We start from the raw sequence: 19,029 nt of genomic DNA, 5'->3' as shown, positions 1-19,029 counted from the left end.
TTGAGATGCTTTTGGCCTGTGACTTGTTAAAATCCGCTCACAATTTCATCTTACTCAGGTTCCTTGCCTGATCATATGATTAGCATAAAAGTGATATGATGTGAATCCTAATGGAGCACACTGGTCAGTTGCATCCCATGAAAGCAGAGACAGCCCTAGAAATAGACTCTATAGCATTCCTCTCTGTGGGACTTATTGATTAAAAAAAACGTGCCTCTATTATACTCTATTATACAGTGAATTTCACGCCTAATAAGGCAGAATGTTCTATTTGTACAATTAGTTAACTCCTCCTTTCCCTCATATGATTATGAATAATTCTAGAAGCAGAAAAAATTACATAAGTTTGCCAGATAAATTTGCTAGAAATAATTTACTAGCTCTAATAGTAGCTATACTGTTTAATTTTCTTTTAATGTTTTGAAAATAGAGTGTGCTTGTTTTCCATTCACCTAAGATAATTATAAATAGTTATTTTTATTAATCACCGAAAATCCCTTCTATTTTGAGTAAGAAGAAAATTGTGTATTTGAGTGCAATTCTTCGTCCTACAGCAGTTACTGACAAAAGTGCAGTCTCTGAGTCCCAGTAGCCTTCTGATCATATAGTCACATCTTGTCCTCAAAACAGGTTAGTCTGGAGTGGCCTCTTCATCTATTGAGGTGGTTCTGCCACTGGGAGACTGAGTTTTGTTGTTCCTGATGTGCCTTACTGTTAGTGACTGGATGGACTTACGTTACTTCTGTCAATACATGAGCACTGTCAATAGTATTCTGGATATCTTCAAGAAACACATTGCTAGTGCCCTGCTTGGTTTTGTTTAGATGCCCTTTCTTCCTCCTGGTGGCTATGATGTAAGTCATTAGTGTGGGTGATATCTGCTCTTCAAAATCTAACATTCTCTCCCCAATTGCAATGGAGTTAACTGTTTGATACACTATGAATCCCTGGAATCTAGCAAGGTGAATATTTTGATTTGTGTGCATGTTTGGAGGGTCGGTGCATGGGGTAGGGGGTTATGCTGTTGTCTGGGCTCATTTTTTTGGTAAATCATAGTTGTAGTTTTTTGTAGCAATTTTTCTGTTAATCCATTTGATTGAGGAGGTCAGGTCTTATGATGCTTGAACTGTTAAACCAAAAAGAAATCAAAAGGAAGAAATCATGAATTGTGGAACATTATCTTCTCTTAAACTCATCGGGAAAGCCATGGTGAGCAAACGGTGATTTACAATGTGTTTGTTGCCTTGTTACTCAATATGTTTGGGGGGGGAAATTGTTTATTTGTTCTTCAGTTATTTCTAAATATAGTAGTTCTCTAAGTAGTAATCATTCCTATTTAATTCAAATAGATTTACACCAGCATTGCACCAAAGACCATCAGGAATCTTTCAGCCATTCTTTCGCATTTTGATCCTTGTATCTATTGGATTCTGTACTCTGGTAGCAATGGTAATTTTCATGCATAGTATGCCTCAACTCTGTTCCTATGTTTCTCAGTATCCAGATGGAAACTGTGAATTATGCTCTGCTTTTGTAACCACATGCTGTGTGTGTGTGTGTGATATTATCACCTGGTTAATATGTCTTATGCTTAGAGGTATTGGGGCTTTTCTCTTGGTCATCCATCTAGAATTAGTCTTGCAAAGTTGTGTCATTGTTTTTCTCTCATCTGAGTTTCTAAGATTTTGTTTTGGAAATGAGTAGTACTTCAGTCGTATTTAAGTCAGACTTCTCCATGGAAGTCCTTGAAGTGACTGGTTTTTTTTGTTGTTGTTTTTTTTTTTTGGATTGTTTTGTTTTTTTTGAGTTAGGGGTCAGTAGTAACTGAGGCATGCCCTCAGGATTTGGTTATAAGGCTGCTGGGTATATCTGATACTTATGAATAATTATTGGCTTAATCTTTAACCTCACATGAGCAATCCTTCCTTATTCAGTTAGTTGTGTCAATTTCAACAGCTAGAGATTTTAAGTAAGGAGACACATCTTTTTCCAAAAACCTCCCTGGAACATATATGTAGGAATATATTTGAATAATAATGTTTATGGTCAAGGAAAATAATTACTGATGCCAGAAACTATAATGTGTAATGCATGCAGTAAGCCAGTCAACTTCTGATAATGTTTGAATACTAAGTTAAAACATACTTTAGATCTTTTCCCACTATTGCCTTTATATCACAACATTTCCCATTATGTCTGCTGTAGTGTCTATTTATTCTTGTTAGCACAGTGACTTTGCTTTCTGATTATTCCTTATGATACTTACTGGATTGTACAAGTAAATTAAATAAAATGTGATATAGCTATTGTTATATGCAGGAAAAGAGTATTTATTTGAATATTAAGTATAGATAAGGTTTCTCTTGGGATTGTTCCATAGCACATTCGCAGAATTTAATTTCAAGGTTTTACCACACAAGTTCTTCTAGAATGTTACCTGTATTTTTTTTCTTTGATACAAACTTGCAAAAGGACCTCTAGGTTTGTTGCAAAGAATTTTTTTTTCTGTTTTCAGTATTAAAGCACCAGTTCATTATTTCAAAGCCTAATTAAAATACATACTGTACCTATAAACATGGGTAACCCAATTTCTCCTATCTGTAATACCTTAAATATATGTAAAATGAATATGATTGAAACTATTTGAACGACCATCTAGAGTTGCAAGAGAAAAACAAAACACCTCCCCGCCCCAAAAAATGGATCCAATGAAGTGAGCTGTAGCTCACAAAAGCTTATGCTCAAACAAATTTGTTAGTCTCTAAGGTGCCACAAGTCCTCCTTTTCTTTTTGCGGATACAGACTAACAGGGCTGCTACGCTGAAACCTGTTCATCTGGTGTCAATGGGTGATCTCACAAAGAAGATTGTATCTCAACTGAACCAGAGTTCGGGCAAAATTAAAAGTACTTCAGTTGCAGGAACTAGTGAATTTGGCATTTAATGAGCAATTTAGTATGGGTAAACATCACAGCTTTAGTAGACTGTGACTTGCGAACGTTTCAATACATTTCTTTTGCATTTAGCATTGTAAAGCCTGGTAAGATTTTCCTGTAAGGGACCTGTATGCTGTTTTGGAGTATTCTGCTAAGTGCTGTAAAATGATTGCATAGTGCAGGAGACAGCTGATGTGAATCCTTAGATTAGCTCTTATGGGAGAAGAGAGGGTTCCCCATTTGCATTTACAACATTACTAGGAGGTCTGTAGCACTTGTATTATTCGGTCACTGGACATGCTCAGTCTGAGTTTTCTATCTCAGGTGCCCATTTCCTCCCATAGAAATAGGTGCACCAATGATGCAAGATTTGAGTATCTTAATATGTTAAATGCAGTGTATGGGTCTTGAACCATTTTTGCCCAAAACATATTCACAGAAGTGCATCAGCAAATATAAAATATTTAGCCAAAACTACAGACCTATAGCAGAAGCAGGAGTGTGTGAATAAATGGGGTCCTGGCCTGTAAGTACTGCCATAATACAGTTAATAGTCTTTATAAAACCCCATTTATCAAGTTGAAAATGAGTTTCTTTGTAGGGGCACACCTAGCCAAAATAAACCCAAAGTTTTACCTGCTTCAGGCAGAATTCTACCCTGACATGGGTGGGAGTGTGCACATATATACACTTCTTCCCAGCGGAGACCTGGCAGTCATCAGAGGTCCATAAGTTCTTGGCACCAAGTGATCTCATTAGGCTCACTTCAGATAAGGCATGTATGGAGTTCCAGCAATTACACATGTGGCAAAACTTTATTGCTATGTACAGATGAAAGGGAAACCATGGAGGGGAGTCCAGATTTCCACGTGAAGAGGGAGTATTCTTGGTATAATGTGTAATTGGCTATACAGCCATATTCTTTTCTTATCAGGACATCTGAAAGTCCTGAAAGCCTCTGTTTAAAAATCAAAAGAATTGCTGGGTCTGATGGATAATTTGTCCATTGATTATATTCCAGCTATACATAATCTTCCAATCTCCTGCCATGTACAAAATACATGTGCCATGTTTATTTTCTATAACTGAGGCATCTGTGACCACATGGTGTATTTATTGCCAGGTTCCATTTATGGTGAATATTTGTAAATGCCCATCTTTGCACCTTCTTTATGTCATCCTTTTACTTCATGGAAATATATCCCAGTTAATGTATTACACCCTCCCCCACCATTAAAAGCCTCCTATATCCCTATCTATTTTGGGAGATATTCCGATTTAAATGTGATTGCCTATATGGCATTCCCTGTATTTTGATGTCTCCTCTGCTGTTTCACTGAACTTGGTTTAGCTTTTGAGCTCTTGGGACAGGCTTTGTTTTGGTTTGGTTTTTTGCACGACATTGATCAAATTTAAATTATCCCACACACCCTGTATTATTAATCACATTTTTGTTTTGCTTCAACATGTTTCTATTGCAACACTTTATCTCTTTTGATCTCAGCTGAGATAATTTTGAAAATATGGCTAATGTGGTAAGATGTAAATTTGGGGTTAGAAACGTCGTGGTAGTCAGGGAGATGAATACTTCTCCATAAAATACAGCAGATGGCAGTGTACTGTGTATTTCTTTGATCCACTCAGCATTTTTTATGCAGAGTGGTAAGCATTTGATGGTTAAAGGAAGAGGACTGGCACTGTCAGGAAAATGATAGCTATATTATGCAAGTATTGTGAAATAGTATGAACTGTTTTACAGTATCCAGTAAAATATAACTTGCACTATTTTCACTCGGTATTCTATACTTTGATTGGCTTTTTGTGGTGGCTAGTAAGTATCTGGTGGAGAAAGCCCATGTACTGAGTAAGACACTGAAGATATATTGTGGACCTAATTCTGATTTCACTTAAACTCGGAATTTAATTCTGATTTCACTTAAACCAGGAATTGCTCCTTTGAAGCGAATGAAGTTAGACCAGTGTAAAACTGTTGTAACTGTGATCAGTTACATTTACATCTAAATCATGTAATCAGTGATTTAAAATATAGGTAATAAAAAGTGAACTAGCTTTTTCTCCTTTAAGAAAGCATCCTTCCTTTGCCCACATTCTGAAAAAAGAATGAGAACGGTGATCTCAGTAAACCTAAGGTCATAGAGCCTAACCCTGGAAACTCTTGTTAGTGTAGCCTTCATACTACACAGTATATTCTGCATTGGGTGGGGTGCTGAGGGCCTGAGATCAGCCCCCAGTCTGTCGTCCACCCCTCTCTCCTCAGGGTAGTGGAGGGTCCAGGGCTCCCCACAGCAGCCTGGGCACCCAGGCAGCTATTACTAATTCCCAGCTCTCTCTGGGGGAGAGGTAGTGGGGCCTTGTGGTGAAGGGTGGACGACACAGCCTACTTTAGTCCTTACCCCCGCTGGGAAGAGGCTGGCCGCCCCGAGCCTTAGGCAGGTGTGCAGCAGTGCTGCAGGGAATCTGGGACAAATGCTGTCCCAGAGTCATTCAGCCAGGGACCACAACTTGAACTCTGCATTTTGGGGCTGTCCCGCCCAATTCCTGATGAGTGGTCACCCTAGCTAAGCCCCATACTGCAGAGACATGTAGGAATTAGCCCAGGGCAGTGGATTGGGATTCGCTGCAGGGACGACCCTGCAGGTGTTGCTTCTTACAGGGTCCTGGGGTCGGACTTGGTGGAGAGGGAGGGCCCAAGTCCCAATATCTCACCTCCTTAATAGCCTAGGTCAAGGTACGGTAGGAGATTCACAGTTCAGGGTCAGGATCAGGCAGTGCTCGGTCCTCACTGCTGCGAGTCCAAATCCACTTCCCTGGGCTACTTCCTACCTATATGTCCCTTCAGTTTGAGGTATGGCTCCTATTGTCCAAACAGTCACTGATAGGAGAGGCAAGGGGCTGGAAGTTGGGTTCATTAACCACTAGGCCATCCTTCCCCTGAGCACCTTATCACAGAACTTATATGGGTCTCAAGCATGGAGTCTGTGCTTGCAAATCCCTGTAGAGCAGTGGTTCTCAAACTTTTGTATTGATGACCCCTTTCACACAGCAAGTCTCTGAGTGTGACCTCCCCCTTATAAGTTAAAAACACTTTTTTTTACATTTAACATTATTATACATGCTGGAGGCGAAGCGGGGTTTGAGGGTGGATGCTGATGGCTTATGACCCCCTCCCCTGTAATAACCTTCTGACCCCCTGAGGAGTCACGACCCACAGTTTGAGAACCTGCTGTAGAGGATGGCTGCCTAAATAAATATAAAATAACTCAACTCTACCATGTTCTGCAGTTTGTTATTAAAAAGTAAAACACAAAATCCCAACACCAACCCACATCTCATTTGCATGTCCTGATTAGAGATTTACCTCAGAAGGTCAAGTTCTATTTCTAATGGGTCTTTATTGAATAAGCAGTGCATAGCAGCTGATGCACAAGAAAAGTAATCCTGTTCAAGTCATTCAAAACTTCCGCTGGCAAATAAACCTCTGACATCACCTTTAAACAATAAACAGTACTTTGTCGTCCCTTATATGAGAGATACAGAAACAGGTACCTTCTATATACAAACTAGAAATGACATCTAGAAAGGAAGAAGGAAAATAAATAAATTCGCTGCATTCAATCCAGAGACATGCGACAACAAAGGTCATAGAGGGTTAAGAAACTACGTATTTCCAGATTGGAGGACATGCTCAAAGTTTCTCTCTCAAGTCTCCTGGTCTTAAATTAAATATGTTATGTCTTTCAATGCCACTGGTCTATCTATTCAGGTTTACATATTACAAGTGCATTATTTATGTTTTTTTCCACTAAGTGCTTAGGGTTGCCAAAGTCTTTCTCTTAAGCTAGTACATTTAGCAAATGAGACAAAAATGAAAGACAGCAGATTTAGTAGCAGTTAGGTGGATGGAAAGCAACCTTTAGTATTTGTGCCTTCCAGGGAGATGCAAATTTCCAAAGCTTATCCTTTTAATATAATTTATAATTTAGTTATTAAAAATACTGAAAATGATTATTTATATAAAAGCAAGTTTATTTTATTTGTTTCTTTCACTTTGCCATTTTAATTCTGTCCTAATAATCCATGGTCTATATTTTGTCCCAGGGAAGTTTTGTCTGTAAAGCCTTAAGGAACTCTCCTGCACCAGCTGCCCCCTTCCACCTCTGGCATAATTGGAGAGAAGGGACATTCCAGGGGCGTGGTGGAGGTGTACAGGACAAAGCAGTGCCCCACTACACCCAACCCACCAATTGCAGAAGGTCCCTGAGGACCTATATGTACATACCACATGTAGGCTGGTGGGAATGAATTGTTTAACCATTAAAGCTGGGATTTTCAAAAGGGGCCTAAAGGAGTTTTGCCCAATACCCCTCCCTCCCCACCGCTCACCCTCCCATTGACTTTCACCCAGAAGCCAGGTAAGGTTTTTCTATTCTTAAGGAGAAAGATCTTGGAGTCATCGTGGATAGTTCTCTGAAGACGTCCACGCAGTGTGCAGCAGCAGTCAAAAAAGCAAACGGGAATGTTAGGAATCATTAAAAAAGGGATAGAGAATAAGATGGAGAATATCTTATTGCCCTTATATAAATCCTTGGTACGCCCACATCTTGAATACTGCGTACAGATGTGGTCCCCTCATTTTAAAAAAAGATATACTGGCATTAGAAAAGGTTCAGAAAAGGGCAACTAAAATGATTAGGGGTTTGGAATGGGTCCCATATGAGGAGAGATTAAAGAGGCTAGGACTTTTCATCTTGGAAAAGAGGAGACTAAGGGGGGATATGATAGAGGTATATAAAATCATGAGTGATATGGAGAAAGTGAATAAGGAAGTTATTTACTTTTTCCCATAATATAAGAACTAGGGGCCACCAAATGAAATTAATGGGCAGCAGGTTTAAAACAAATAAAAGGAAGTTGTTCTTCACTCAGCGCACAGTCAACCTGTGGAACTCCTTGCCTGAGGAGGTTGTGAAGGCTAGGACTATAACAGGGTTTAAAAGAAAATTGGATAAATTCATGGAGGTTAAGTCAATTAATGGCTATTAGCCAGGATGGGTAAGGAATGGTGTCTCTAGCCTCTGTTTGTCAGAGGATGGAGATGGATGGTAGGAGAGAGATCACTTGATCATTACCTGTTAGGTTCACTCCCTCTGGGGCACCTGGCATTGGCCACTGTCGGTAGACAGGATACTGGGCTGGATGAACCTTTGGTCTGTCCCAGTATGGCCATTTTTATGTTCTTATGTTCAAGTGGGACCGAGGTCTTGTTTCTAGTCCCGGAAAGCCCCCATGATGCTAAGGATTTTATGGGTCCCTCTGGTATAACTGGACTTGTGGTAGTTGAAGAATCTGGCTTTATAAGTGTAGGGATACAAAACTTAGCTCCCAGTACTTCTACAAAATATCTAACCATTTTTCAAAAATCTATTTTTCCTTAATACACGTGTCATATACAGAGTACCTGTTGGTTTGGTGTGGTATCAGTTGGCACTAATTTGGGATGACCTCCATAGCACGCTCAGTGCTTCACAGTAGTGACAATGGAGACATCCCAAATGCATGAGAGTGTAGCTTTATACCACACTACATCATCTAGTTATTCTTGCCCTGTGTATAGACAGGTAGTTCAGAATACAGCAACATCCCTATGGCTAGGACTATTTCTGACCAAACTCCAATGAGGCTGGCATTATAAGGGAAGATAGAAGGGGGAGAAATTCACTCAGAATAGAAATTAGTGGGTAAAGCAGGCTGACTTTAACACTCTTTCCAGTTTGTGACACTTCCTGGGGGTACCTAGGGTTGTGAGGCACCTCACTACGACTTGTCCTTAGCCTGAGGAAGCCATGTCTATGCCTGCCATGGGTCAGCTCCCTGAGTTCAGAGGCAACACCAGCACTCCCCTCAGCCTACACAGGTTCCACTGTACCTCTGCAGGTTAGTGATAGGCATGCTCCAAGCCCTCTGACTGTCCCCAGCCCTTGTTCTACTGGACGCTCTTGGCATTCACAAAATCCCTGCTCCCAGTACACCCCAGCTTACCAGATAGGCCTCAATCACCAGTCCACTTAAAGCAGAGCACTTAGATAAGTTTATTAGTAGAAACAAATAAAAAATGCGTTTCACAAAACTAGAGATTCAAGTGAGAGCAAGGAGAAATACTGGAAACAAATAGTTACACATAGAATAAAAATAACGTGCATTCCAGAGCCTAGATAGGGGTGGGCAAACATTTTGCCCTGAGGGCCACACTGGGGTGCGAAACTGTATGGAGGGCCAGGTAGGGAAGCCTGTACCTCCCCAAACAGCCTGGCCCCCTGCCCCTATCCGCCCCCTCCTACTTCACCCGCGTGACTGCCCCCCTCAGAACCCCCGACCCATCCAACCCCCCCTGCCCCTTGTCCACTGACCGCACCCTCCTGGGACCCCCCCGCCCCTAACCACCCCCCCCGGGACCCCATCCCCTATCCAACCCTGCCTGCTCCCTGTCCCCTGACTCCTCTGACCCCTGTCCCCTGACTCCTCTGACCCCTGTCCACCCCGCTCCCCCCCCCCAATACCCCCCACCCAGGACTCCCATGCCTATCCAACCCCCCATGACTGACCGGACCCCTATCCACATCCCTGCCCCTAACCGCCCCCTGGGACCCCATCCCCTATCCAACCCTGCCTGCTCCCTGTCCCCTGACTGCCCTGACCCCTGTCCACCCCGCTCGCCCCCCCAATAGCCCCCCCAGGACTCCCATGCCTATCCAACCTGTGCCCTGACTGTGCCCCCCCACCTGAACCTCCGTTCCATCCAACCTCCCCCGCCCCCTTACCATGTTGCTCAGAGCGGCAGGACTGAAAACTGCACCACCGCGCTGCCCAGCAGGAGTTCGCAACCCCACCACCCAGAGTGCTGCCCATGCGGCAGTGTGGCTGAGGGGGAGGAGTGACAGCAGGGGAGGGGGAGGGGGCTAGCCTCCCCGGCCAGGAGCTCAAGGGCCAGGCAGGATGATCCTGTGGGCCATAGTTTGCCCACCTCTGGCCTAGACTTACTGAACTAGTTACTGTCATGTATTACAGGCTAAGCTCACCCCAATTCCTTCCAGCATATTACATCCAGCCTTGGCTGTGATCTTCTGTTCATGAGACGAGCCATGTTGTCAGCTTGTCTCCTGAGTAGAACAGATCCAGGATGTTCCCCATATCCCCAGTTATCACCCCCCAAAAAACCCATTGTCTTTACTCATAAGCAGGATGCCTCCTGCTGGTTATTTTATCCTGTGTGCCTCTTTCTTGTCGATTTCTTGATCAGCATTTGGCTGAGACTGTAGCTAGGCCTCCACTGTGAAGCGTGTAAGACACAAATGACCAACCAGAGAGAAAAAAAAGTGTCTCTTCATACCTGCCTGACAAGAGCATGTTTACCACCACCTGGTGATCTGCCTTAACTCACATATCTTAAGAACATAATTTTCAACGTAGATACATAATTCCTTAAACATTTTCCGTACCTACGTTTCCTAGTGATAGATGACCAGTGGGTGCATAGTGGAGACCACACATGCCACAAACTGGTAAACTTAATATGCATACATCTAACCCAGAGGACCCCTGTAAAAACGCTATGTACATCTGCACTGTCTGCCAGTTGGCACCAAGACATTGCAGGGTCACCCAGGTAAACTTCAATATGTATTTTAAATATGTTTTTGGCTAGAGTAGTTTTGTTTTTAAGTAAGTTGCTTTTTTGTTTACTTTGCTGGTCAGATGGGTTGTGGGAGTTGTAAAGGAAGACAGATAATCCATAATCATGCTCTCCTTACACCCCTGTGTGAATTTGTGCATTTTTTATCTTGCAAACTTCCCTGCACCCATCAGTTTACTCCTCCACCATCTATAAATGCTTCATTTCACTCCTACATGCCACTTTCCAGCCGTGGTGTCTACAATGTTTGATGTTTTTCAGTGAGATGTTTTAAAATTCCCTAATTCAAATGGTCACTTCTTGATGGCCCTCTAAATGATCGCCATCTAATTAAAACAGGGAATTATGCGCTTAAATAGCAACTGTTAACTATTTTCCTTTTTCAGACTTTTACAGACAAGTTTGAGGGTTAGATTTTGTTTTTGTTTTCACTCCCCAGTCCCTCCCAATTTGCCTTCAAATGTCCTTGATAAATGTATGGAAAGTTGCATTTTTATATTTGTGTGAACGGGGCGCTGTGAGGTGAGAGGCAGAATGGAGTCCATAGAGAAGGTGTCTTCCCACAGCATCAGACACTTGGGGAGGGGGCACCACACTGTTCTTAATGATGAACTTGACAATCAGTTCTGCAGAAAAGGGCCTAGGGGTTACAGTGGACAAGAAGCTAGATATGAGTCAACAGTGTGCCCTTGTTGCCAAGAAGGCCAATGGCATTTTGGGATGTATAAGTAGGAGCATTGCCAGCAGATCGAGGGATGTGATCATTCCCCTCTATTCGACATTGGTGAGGCCTCATCTGGAGTTCTGTATCCAGTTTTGGGCCCCACACTACAAGAAGGATGTGGAAAAATTGGAAAGCGTCCAGCGGAGGGCAACAAAAATGATTAGGGGCCTGGAACATATGACTTATGAGGAGAAGCTGAGGGAACTAGGATTGTTTAGTCTGCAAAAGAGAAGAATGAGTGGGGATTTGATAGCTGCTTTCAGCTACCTGAAAGGGGGTTCCAAAGAGGATGGATCTAGACTGTTCTCAGTGGTAGCAGATGACAGAACAAGGAGTAATGGTCTCAAGTTGCAGTGGGGGAGGTTTAGGTTGGATATTAGGAAAAGCTTTTTCACTAGGAGGGTGATGAAACACTGGAATGCGTTACCTAGGGAGGTGGTGGAATCTCCTTCCTTAGAAGTTTTTAAGGTCAGGCTTGACAAAGCCCTGGCTGGGATGATTTAGTTGGGAATTGGTCCTGCTTTGAGCAGGGGGTTGGACTAGATGACCTCCTGAGGTCCCTTCCAACCCTGATATTCTATGATTCTATGTTATTAAAGCTACAACCTAGATATTTCATCTACTTTTCCTAACTGTGTCAGGGTGGGGAGTAAAGATGAATTGTGTTTTCTTCTCTTGACAATCTTGGATAAGATTCCAAATGAGTAACTGTGTAAAATTTTAATTATCTCTATATTTTAGCTAAATGTTGGACAATCATTTACAGTCACAATAAGCTGGTGTGACTGTTGAAATGAGAGGGGATTATAAATGCCTCATAGATGTACACATTTCATCAGAGACCAGTGCTGTGTTGAAGCATGTATGCGCAGGGAAGAGTATGTAAGGCAGGTGGAAGGATAGCAGAGGAGCAACAGTTCCCAACCGGGAAGTGACGATTATCTCACTCCAGATCTCCTGTGCTATCGAGTAATAGCAAGTTATTTTTTTTAATTATAAATTAACTATCGCCAGTGTTCTAAATCCTTTATTTCCTGTTGAACTCTATGCAGATGATGAGTTGACTATATTATATTGTGACTACTTTTTTCTTCTTACTATTAATACTAATATTGAGTATTTAATTGTAGAAATACTTGGATCCTCAAATCAGAGATCAGGGTTCCATTGTGCTCTGTACATAGACATATAACAAAATACAACCCCTGTCCCAAAGAGCTTACCATCTAAACATATGACCAGAGATCACAGGTGGTTATGACAAAGCATCAAGGGAAAGGACAAGTGAGCAGGGCAACTGAGTATAATAAGCAGCATTGCACCACACTAGTATCCTGAAAACTCCTCCATGCCTCCATGAAGCTTTTTCCTTGAACTACCTACTGTGTATGTATGTTTATGCAAATTGTATTGCTTTTGATTGATGAGAACATATAAATTCTCAGAAACACATTATTTTTAAAGGTGTTTGCTAGAGATGTGACTTGGATATTGGGTATCTAAGACTGACATTAGTGATGGTTGGCCAAAGGGAGGTGACCACAGAAATGTTGCAGAGGTGGCATTAGTACACATTTTGTGGACTCTTTATCCCTCTATGTAGTCAAATTTTCTAAAGGAAGACAATGTGGTGTAGTGGACAAAGCACTGGTCTGGGAATCAGGAAATCTTAGTTCTACTCCTGGCTCTGCTACTGGCCTGGTGAGTGACTTTGAGCAAATCATTTACCCTCCATGTGACTCAGTTTCCCCCACGTAAAAATAGTTATAATGATACTAACCTCCTTTGGGAAGTGCTTTGAGATCTATAGCACTATGTAAGAACTAGCTGTTGTAACGATGGAGACTATTTATGAAATGGATTCTGCAAATGCTTACATGTGGAAATAACTTTATGTACATCCGTAGTTCTAGATAGACTCAGTGAGACTACACACATGGGTAAAGTTACCCACTTGTGTTAATGTGTATAGGACCATTGTCTAAAAGCAAGAGTACTAAACATTTTACCTGGCATCAGTTAAGTGAAAATTGTAATTTATTCAAAAAAAGACCATAAAAATCAAACGAAAAAATTCAAGGCCCCAGATTCACTCCAAACTTTTTTAGAAACTTAGTTACATTTTATGAATAACATTAATAGATAGACTCAGAGTGGATTCAGATCTAAAATAAACTCTTGGCACTTGCGTAAGTATATTTACAGTGTAGTCTAATATAATTTTAACTAAATTTATAACTGGTGTGAAAAGCACCAAGTTTGAAAAATAGAATAATTACTTTCCAAGACATAGTCACTTTAGCTGTACTTAATTTTATTCTTTGGGGGAAAATTTATAGATAGACCAATGATAAATACCTTTCTCCTCTTTGTGCCATGTTAGAGAGACTACAAACAACATGTGCATAGATATTTTTTGTGCTGTGTAATTTTCTTTCTGGCATAGGGGATTTATTGTTGTACCTTTCATATAAGTAAGGAACGTTATGCTTTTTATTTATTAGGACTTTTTCCATTGCTAAGTAGGACAAAGATTTTAGAATTTCATAAATACTTTTGCTTTTATTTGAAAGAAGGTTTTTTTGTCAGCAGCAGCCAGGGGAATAAAATACCCTGTGTTGATATGTATTGTTTCAGACTTTACCCTCTCGTAAGTGCCTGCTTGACTTAGTGGTGTCCAAATGTACTCTGGACCTCTGAATGTAGCATAAAGATGTATTACTGCACATTTCTTTATTTAGTGTCTTGTGAATTATATTTGTCATGCAAGTTATTATGGAAAAAGGAAACTACAATGATTATGCTTACAAAGTTAATGATATTCAGTAAGTGGATAATTTTGTAACAGTTTTGAATTATTTTCTTAGCTAATCTTTACAAACTCGGCAAATGGTTTAGCCCATGCCATAAAAACCAAACAAAACTCGATAACTATATGCCGTATTGTATCACCTATCTGTAGAAAAACCCTAAAGGGGGGGAGGCAGGAGCCTTGTGGACTTTCTTTTACATGCTCCCCTTAGCAGAATGCGTGTAGGGGGCAATAAGGGATATAGACAATACAATCCTTCAAACCCATAGAATTGGTGAGTGCTACTTCCCAGTCTTTCCATTCTGCCCTGGTGGACCCAGTTTACCTCTAGTCGCATAGTTATCTCACAAGTTTTGCTGTCAATGCCTGAACATTCCCATGGAGTCACAATGGGGACCCAGCAATAATAACCTTATCTTTGATATTTCTGAAATTTGTAGGGAGTGCCCGCTCACCAATGCCTCACTGGCCTATCTCTCAAATTTAATGCTGGTTCATGGAAGCCTGTTGGAACGGGAGAGGAACAGGAAGGAGAGGGATATTCATTGGAATCAGTTCTACCCATTTCCAGTACCATTAGGATTAGTTTCCCACCACTGGCAGATGTGGAAGGGATCATAGGAATCTGTTGATTAATTCTTCCCATGATAATATTTTATTTGTATGGTATGCTGTGAAAATGTTATCTTGCTCATGTACTACTTGGAGTTGTAGTGTGGATGTGTGAACCATTTTTTATATTAAACCCAGGAAAAGTCCTGTCTCTCCTTCTCTCACACTGAACTCAACTGACTTTTTAAAAAAGGTTTTAATATATTTTATTTGGTTTAAATTTAAGGACAAACATTTAAAAATGCTTCTACACTTCACAGGTCCACTTAAGACAAAGCGGAAATGGTAAAATATCAGGAGAGTAAGGCTGCTCTTGTAGTGGTTGACTTGACTCAAAAAGGGAAGTACAGGAATTTTTGAAGATAGTTTGTCCGAGTGAAACATCCATCTAAATTTTGTATATCAAAGATGTTTGGATAGTTCAGATACCCTTCAAATAAAGCTTCTGAATTTCTGATGCTTCCTTGAACTGGAGCTTACCTCCACTTCCTTTGGAGTTCACCCTGTTGCTAGTTATGTCTGTGTTGTACCATTACTTTGTGTGTACCCCAAGTGCAATTGTAATGAAAGGTAATTACAGTCATTGGAGATGTACTGTGGTGAGATATGTCACCTACATGCCTCAATGTGGCGGGGGTGGAGGAGGGAATTGATGGGGCTGATGATGAAGGGGGACAGCCCCAGCAGCAAGGGAGAGAGAGTCTTGCTGAGGGACAATGGGAAGCTCCTCCCTTATCCCCCGACTTGGAGTCTCTGGCAACAATTGTGGGGAAAGGGGTGCTGATTAGTCAGCATCCTCCTGCTTAAGGATTTAACCTGGAGCAAGGGCCAAGTAGAGCCTTTTTCAGCTCTGTTCAAGCACCCCACCCTGCTCACTCAAAACTGGGAATGGGAATCCAGCCTGGCAGATGCTGCAGGTCTAGCTGATTGTACATTTGGGCATCAAGAAGGAATTTTTTGCTGCCATAGGGCCAGTTAGCAGAGGCCCAGGGAGTTTTTTGCTTTCCTTGCAGCATCTTCAAGCCACAGTAAGTTAAGAAGAAATGTGCTAGTACCTAACTGAGTACTTGGTTGAGCTGTTAATTTGTCACAACTTGCAGCTGGTTTCCAATACAGTTAAAAGGAGAAAACGAACAATTCCGAGAGGTAAAAGACCTGGAATTTTGCTGATTGCCCTGGGGCTCATGGCTCCTGAGCCCTTTAAATTTTGACAGGCCATGTGTGCAAAAAATTTCTGTGCAAATTGTTGTGCTTCTGTGCAAATTTTTGTGCCCATGGTGTTTTGCCATGTGCACGGGGTTTAGGATCTGTGTGTCGCACGCACACGCGCACAGCTTAGAGGGAACAGTGTTCATGGGATAGGGTCAGACATTGTGGCACTCAGGGGGCCAAGGTCCCCCACCCTTCTTTACCTTGCTGGAGGATGGGGGGAGAAAAGTGTGCTAGAACTCTGAAAGAGCTGAGTCCTGGGGGGTAGGCTGAGGAGAGCATACCTCAACTAGTTACATGTTATATGATAGGAGACCTGTAACCCCCATACAGTAATCTCTTAAATGCCTTGTATAGAAGAGTATGGGTGATGGGCAGGTAGCTCCCCTCCCATGTGTTTAAGTTTAATGGAAGTTGCTTTGTCATTTAAAATCCATCCATGTGTCTGTCCTCATTTTGCTGCTGTGTCCGGATCAATGCATGAATGTGAGTTATTGTTTACACCCAGTAGAACTACAGTGGTGTATTGTGGTAGCTATGTACTTTGCCTTATGTAATCAAAGAACAGTAAATGAGAAAACGAGACTTTCTTCTTGACACAAATATGTCCCCCAAATCCACAATGCAATAAAACGTCCTTATAAATTTTACCTTATTATTTTCCTAACCACAGGCCCGGTGGTGCATGCGGGGGCCGGGAGAGGTAGGAGAAAGGTGTGGTGTACTTAATTGCTATTACAAAAGGACTGGATCCTATGTTGTTTATCTGGAATATTTCATTAATGCTGAAGACAGAATTTATTGTATTTATTCTTTTTAAGTTTGTAGACCTGCCTGTGCTTTTCAAAAGAGGTATGCTATGTTTCAATCTGTATATTTTTTTCTCATTGTAGATTTCGAGACAACAGATGAGTTGTGAAAGAGAACAACAAAGGGTAAGTGCAACAATATGCAAAATGTTCTTCCCTACTGTACAATAAGCAGACTCTTTCTCATGTCACAACAAAAGGTTCTCTTGAAAGATGGACTGCAGTTTTTGGGTTCCAGAGAGGAACATATTCATCTCAGCTAATTTACTATTGATTGTGTTGGTTAATATTGTATATCTTATTATGAAGTACCATTACAGTATGGATGATTTTTCAAATATAATTTATTTGGATTTGGCAATTAATACTTTTTTCGGGAATCTGTCTGACACCTGGGTCCTTTTTTTTAATGTAGAAAATGAAGCCCTAGTACTTATAAAGGTCAAATGTCACACAAACCTTTCCCATTTGCCAGATTGTTTGAGATGCTGAGATATTCTTTTTTTCATTGTCTGTGCTATGCCTGTTTTCAGATAAAAATTAATGTCAAGATCAAGAGCAAATGTCAGAAGAGTTAAAGCATTGTAGAATATTATTTGTTGTGGTTTTGTGGCATGCTCTGTAAATAACGGAGTTCCTATACCCAAGTTGCTCCCTCTTTATTTTGTTTTTTTCCTTTAATGGAAGTGCCAGATTGTCTTACGTATTTCAGTCTGTGTTGCATTTGAACTTTATCTGTGCAAATGCATCTGCAGATGCTTTTTCAGTACCAATATGTGCATGCACAATTGATAGGTTCTAATACTTGTGCAAGCTGGTGTTAAAATGTATACACATACAGCAAGTATTTTTAAGAATATGGCCAAACAATGGGAAAGCTAGCTTTGTCATGCCCTATATTGGGTGTTTCCTTGCTAAAACTATATTAATAAGAGTTGAGAGGCAATTTTGTAGTACTGGCTGTGTAAGAAGATGTATATTTCTTTTTATTTCCTTTAATTTTTTTTGTTTTGTTTTTAATTTTTAGAAGTAGAAAATACCACCACCTTGTTTTTGTGGCCATAAGACAGGTACCAAGCAGCAGCAGTTCTGACAAGGTTTACAGAACATTATGTATAAATATAAACAAATATTCCATTCATAGTATGTGTTTCATGAACTTAATCGGATGTTTCTTTTTAAATTTTGTTTAATTTTTTGCTATAAGCTATTACTTGGTTTTAACAATATGATCTTTCAGTCACACCAGACAGTTGGAATGCATCAAAATTATGAAAAAAAGCAGTTAGGATAATCCTGCTCACTATGTTGTATTCTGTGAGGAATACTTTTTAATTATTTTTGTACGGGCAAAATACTTCTTCCTTGGTATTTGTCTTGCTGATGTAAGGTGACTGCACTAATGTTAACATGGAGATTTAGGAGGTGTGAAGATGCTCTGTTTTGTCATTAGAGTTGTAATGTCTCAATGGAGCCAGTTGCCAAAGCTGAAAGATTGATATGAGTTGTACATCGCTGGAGGGCAGTCTTCTCGGGAAGAAATAGGGCCATGAGAACCAAAAAGGAAGTTTTTTGTTTCTTTTTATTAAACTTCCTTCTCTGAATTGAGGAAAGAGGGCAGGGAACTCTCAAAATCTAAGGGAGGCAGGCTCACAAATCCTTCATATGTGTGGTTTTGTCTGATTACTGAGTAAAATGGCCTCTTCCCACTTATTTTCCAGCAATACCTATTCTTTCATGTGATTTTTTTTCCAAATTATTTTATTATTGCATCACAATTTTAGAACTACTAGGATCGTTTTTTTCTATCCAATCAACGTAAAAAAATGTAGTAATCACTCTGGTTGAGGGTCGCTATCAGAGGTGTTTGTGTGCCTTCCTGGATATGTGCTGTCATGTCTATGTACCAGTCAGCTCCTGCCTGAATTTAACCCTTGTAGTGATATACCAACCAATACAATAACAAATAAGTGGCTGGAAGATACTATATTCATAGTATAGTACAGGCATCTGAAGTTAAATTCCTGATGTCCAAGCATTATTATGATAGATTGATGCAAGGCAGTATGAAGAATGTTGTATTGCCATTGTTCTATCCAAACATAACTGAATATGAAAAATACCACAAAAGAAGCTAAGAAAAAATGAGTGGTTACTTTTCCATCCCACGTGCTGAAAATTGATTCACAGTCAGGTGCATTGGAGGTGTTTTGGGGA

At 40.7% G+C, this 19,029-nt stretch overlaps 1 protein-coding gene across 24 annotated transcripts in view; it reads left to right on the top strand.

Annotated features, from left to right (window-relative positions):
* RBFOX1 (RNA binding fox-1 homolog 1) overlaps positions 1 to 19,029 on the top strand; it is a 2,436,731-nt gene that overhangs the window by 1,810,228 nt on the left and 607,474 nt on the right. For all 24 annotated transcript variants that reach the window (XM_073362506.1, XM_073362502.1, XM_073362531.1 and 21 more), the window contains one exon: positions 16,897 to 16,938. In XM_073362506.1, the coding sequence (XP_073218607.1) occupies positions 16,897 to 16,938 (42 nt within the window). The remainder of the gene's footprint in view (positions 1 to 16,896; positions 16,939 to 19,029) is intronic.

The sequence above is a fragment of the Lepidochelys kempii genome, chromosome 10, assembly GCF_965140265.1.
Source record: "Lepidochelys kempii isolate rLepKem1 chromosome 10, rLepKem1.hap2, whole genome shotgun sequence".
NCBI classification, from domain to species: domain Eukaryota; kingdom Metazoa; phylum Chordata; order Testudines; family Cheloniidae; genus Lepidochelys; species Lepidochelys kempii.
Note: the sequence above shows the minus strand (reverse complement) of the source record. Positions and strands in the feature narration are given on the sequence as shown.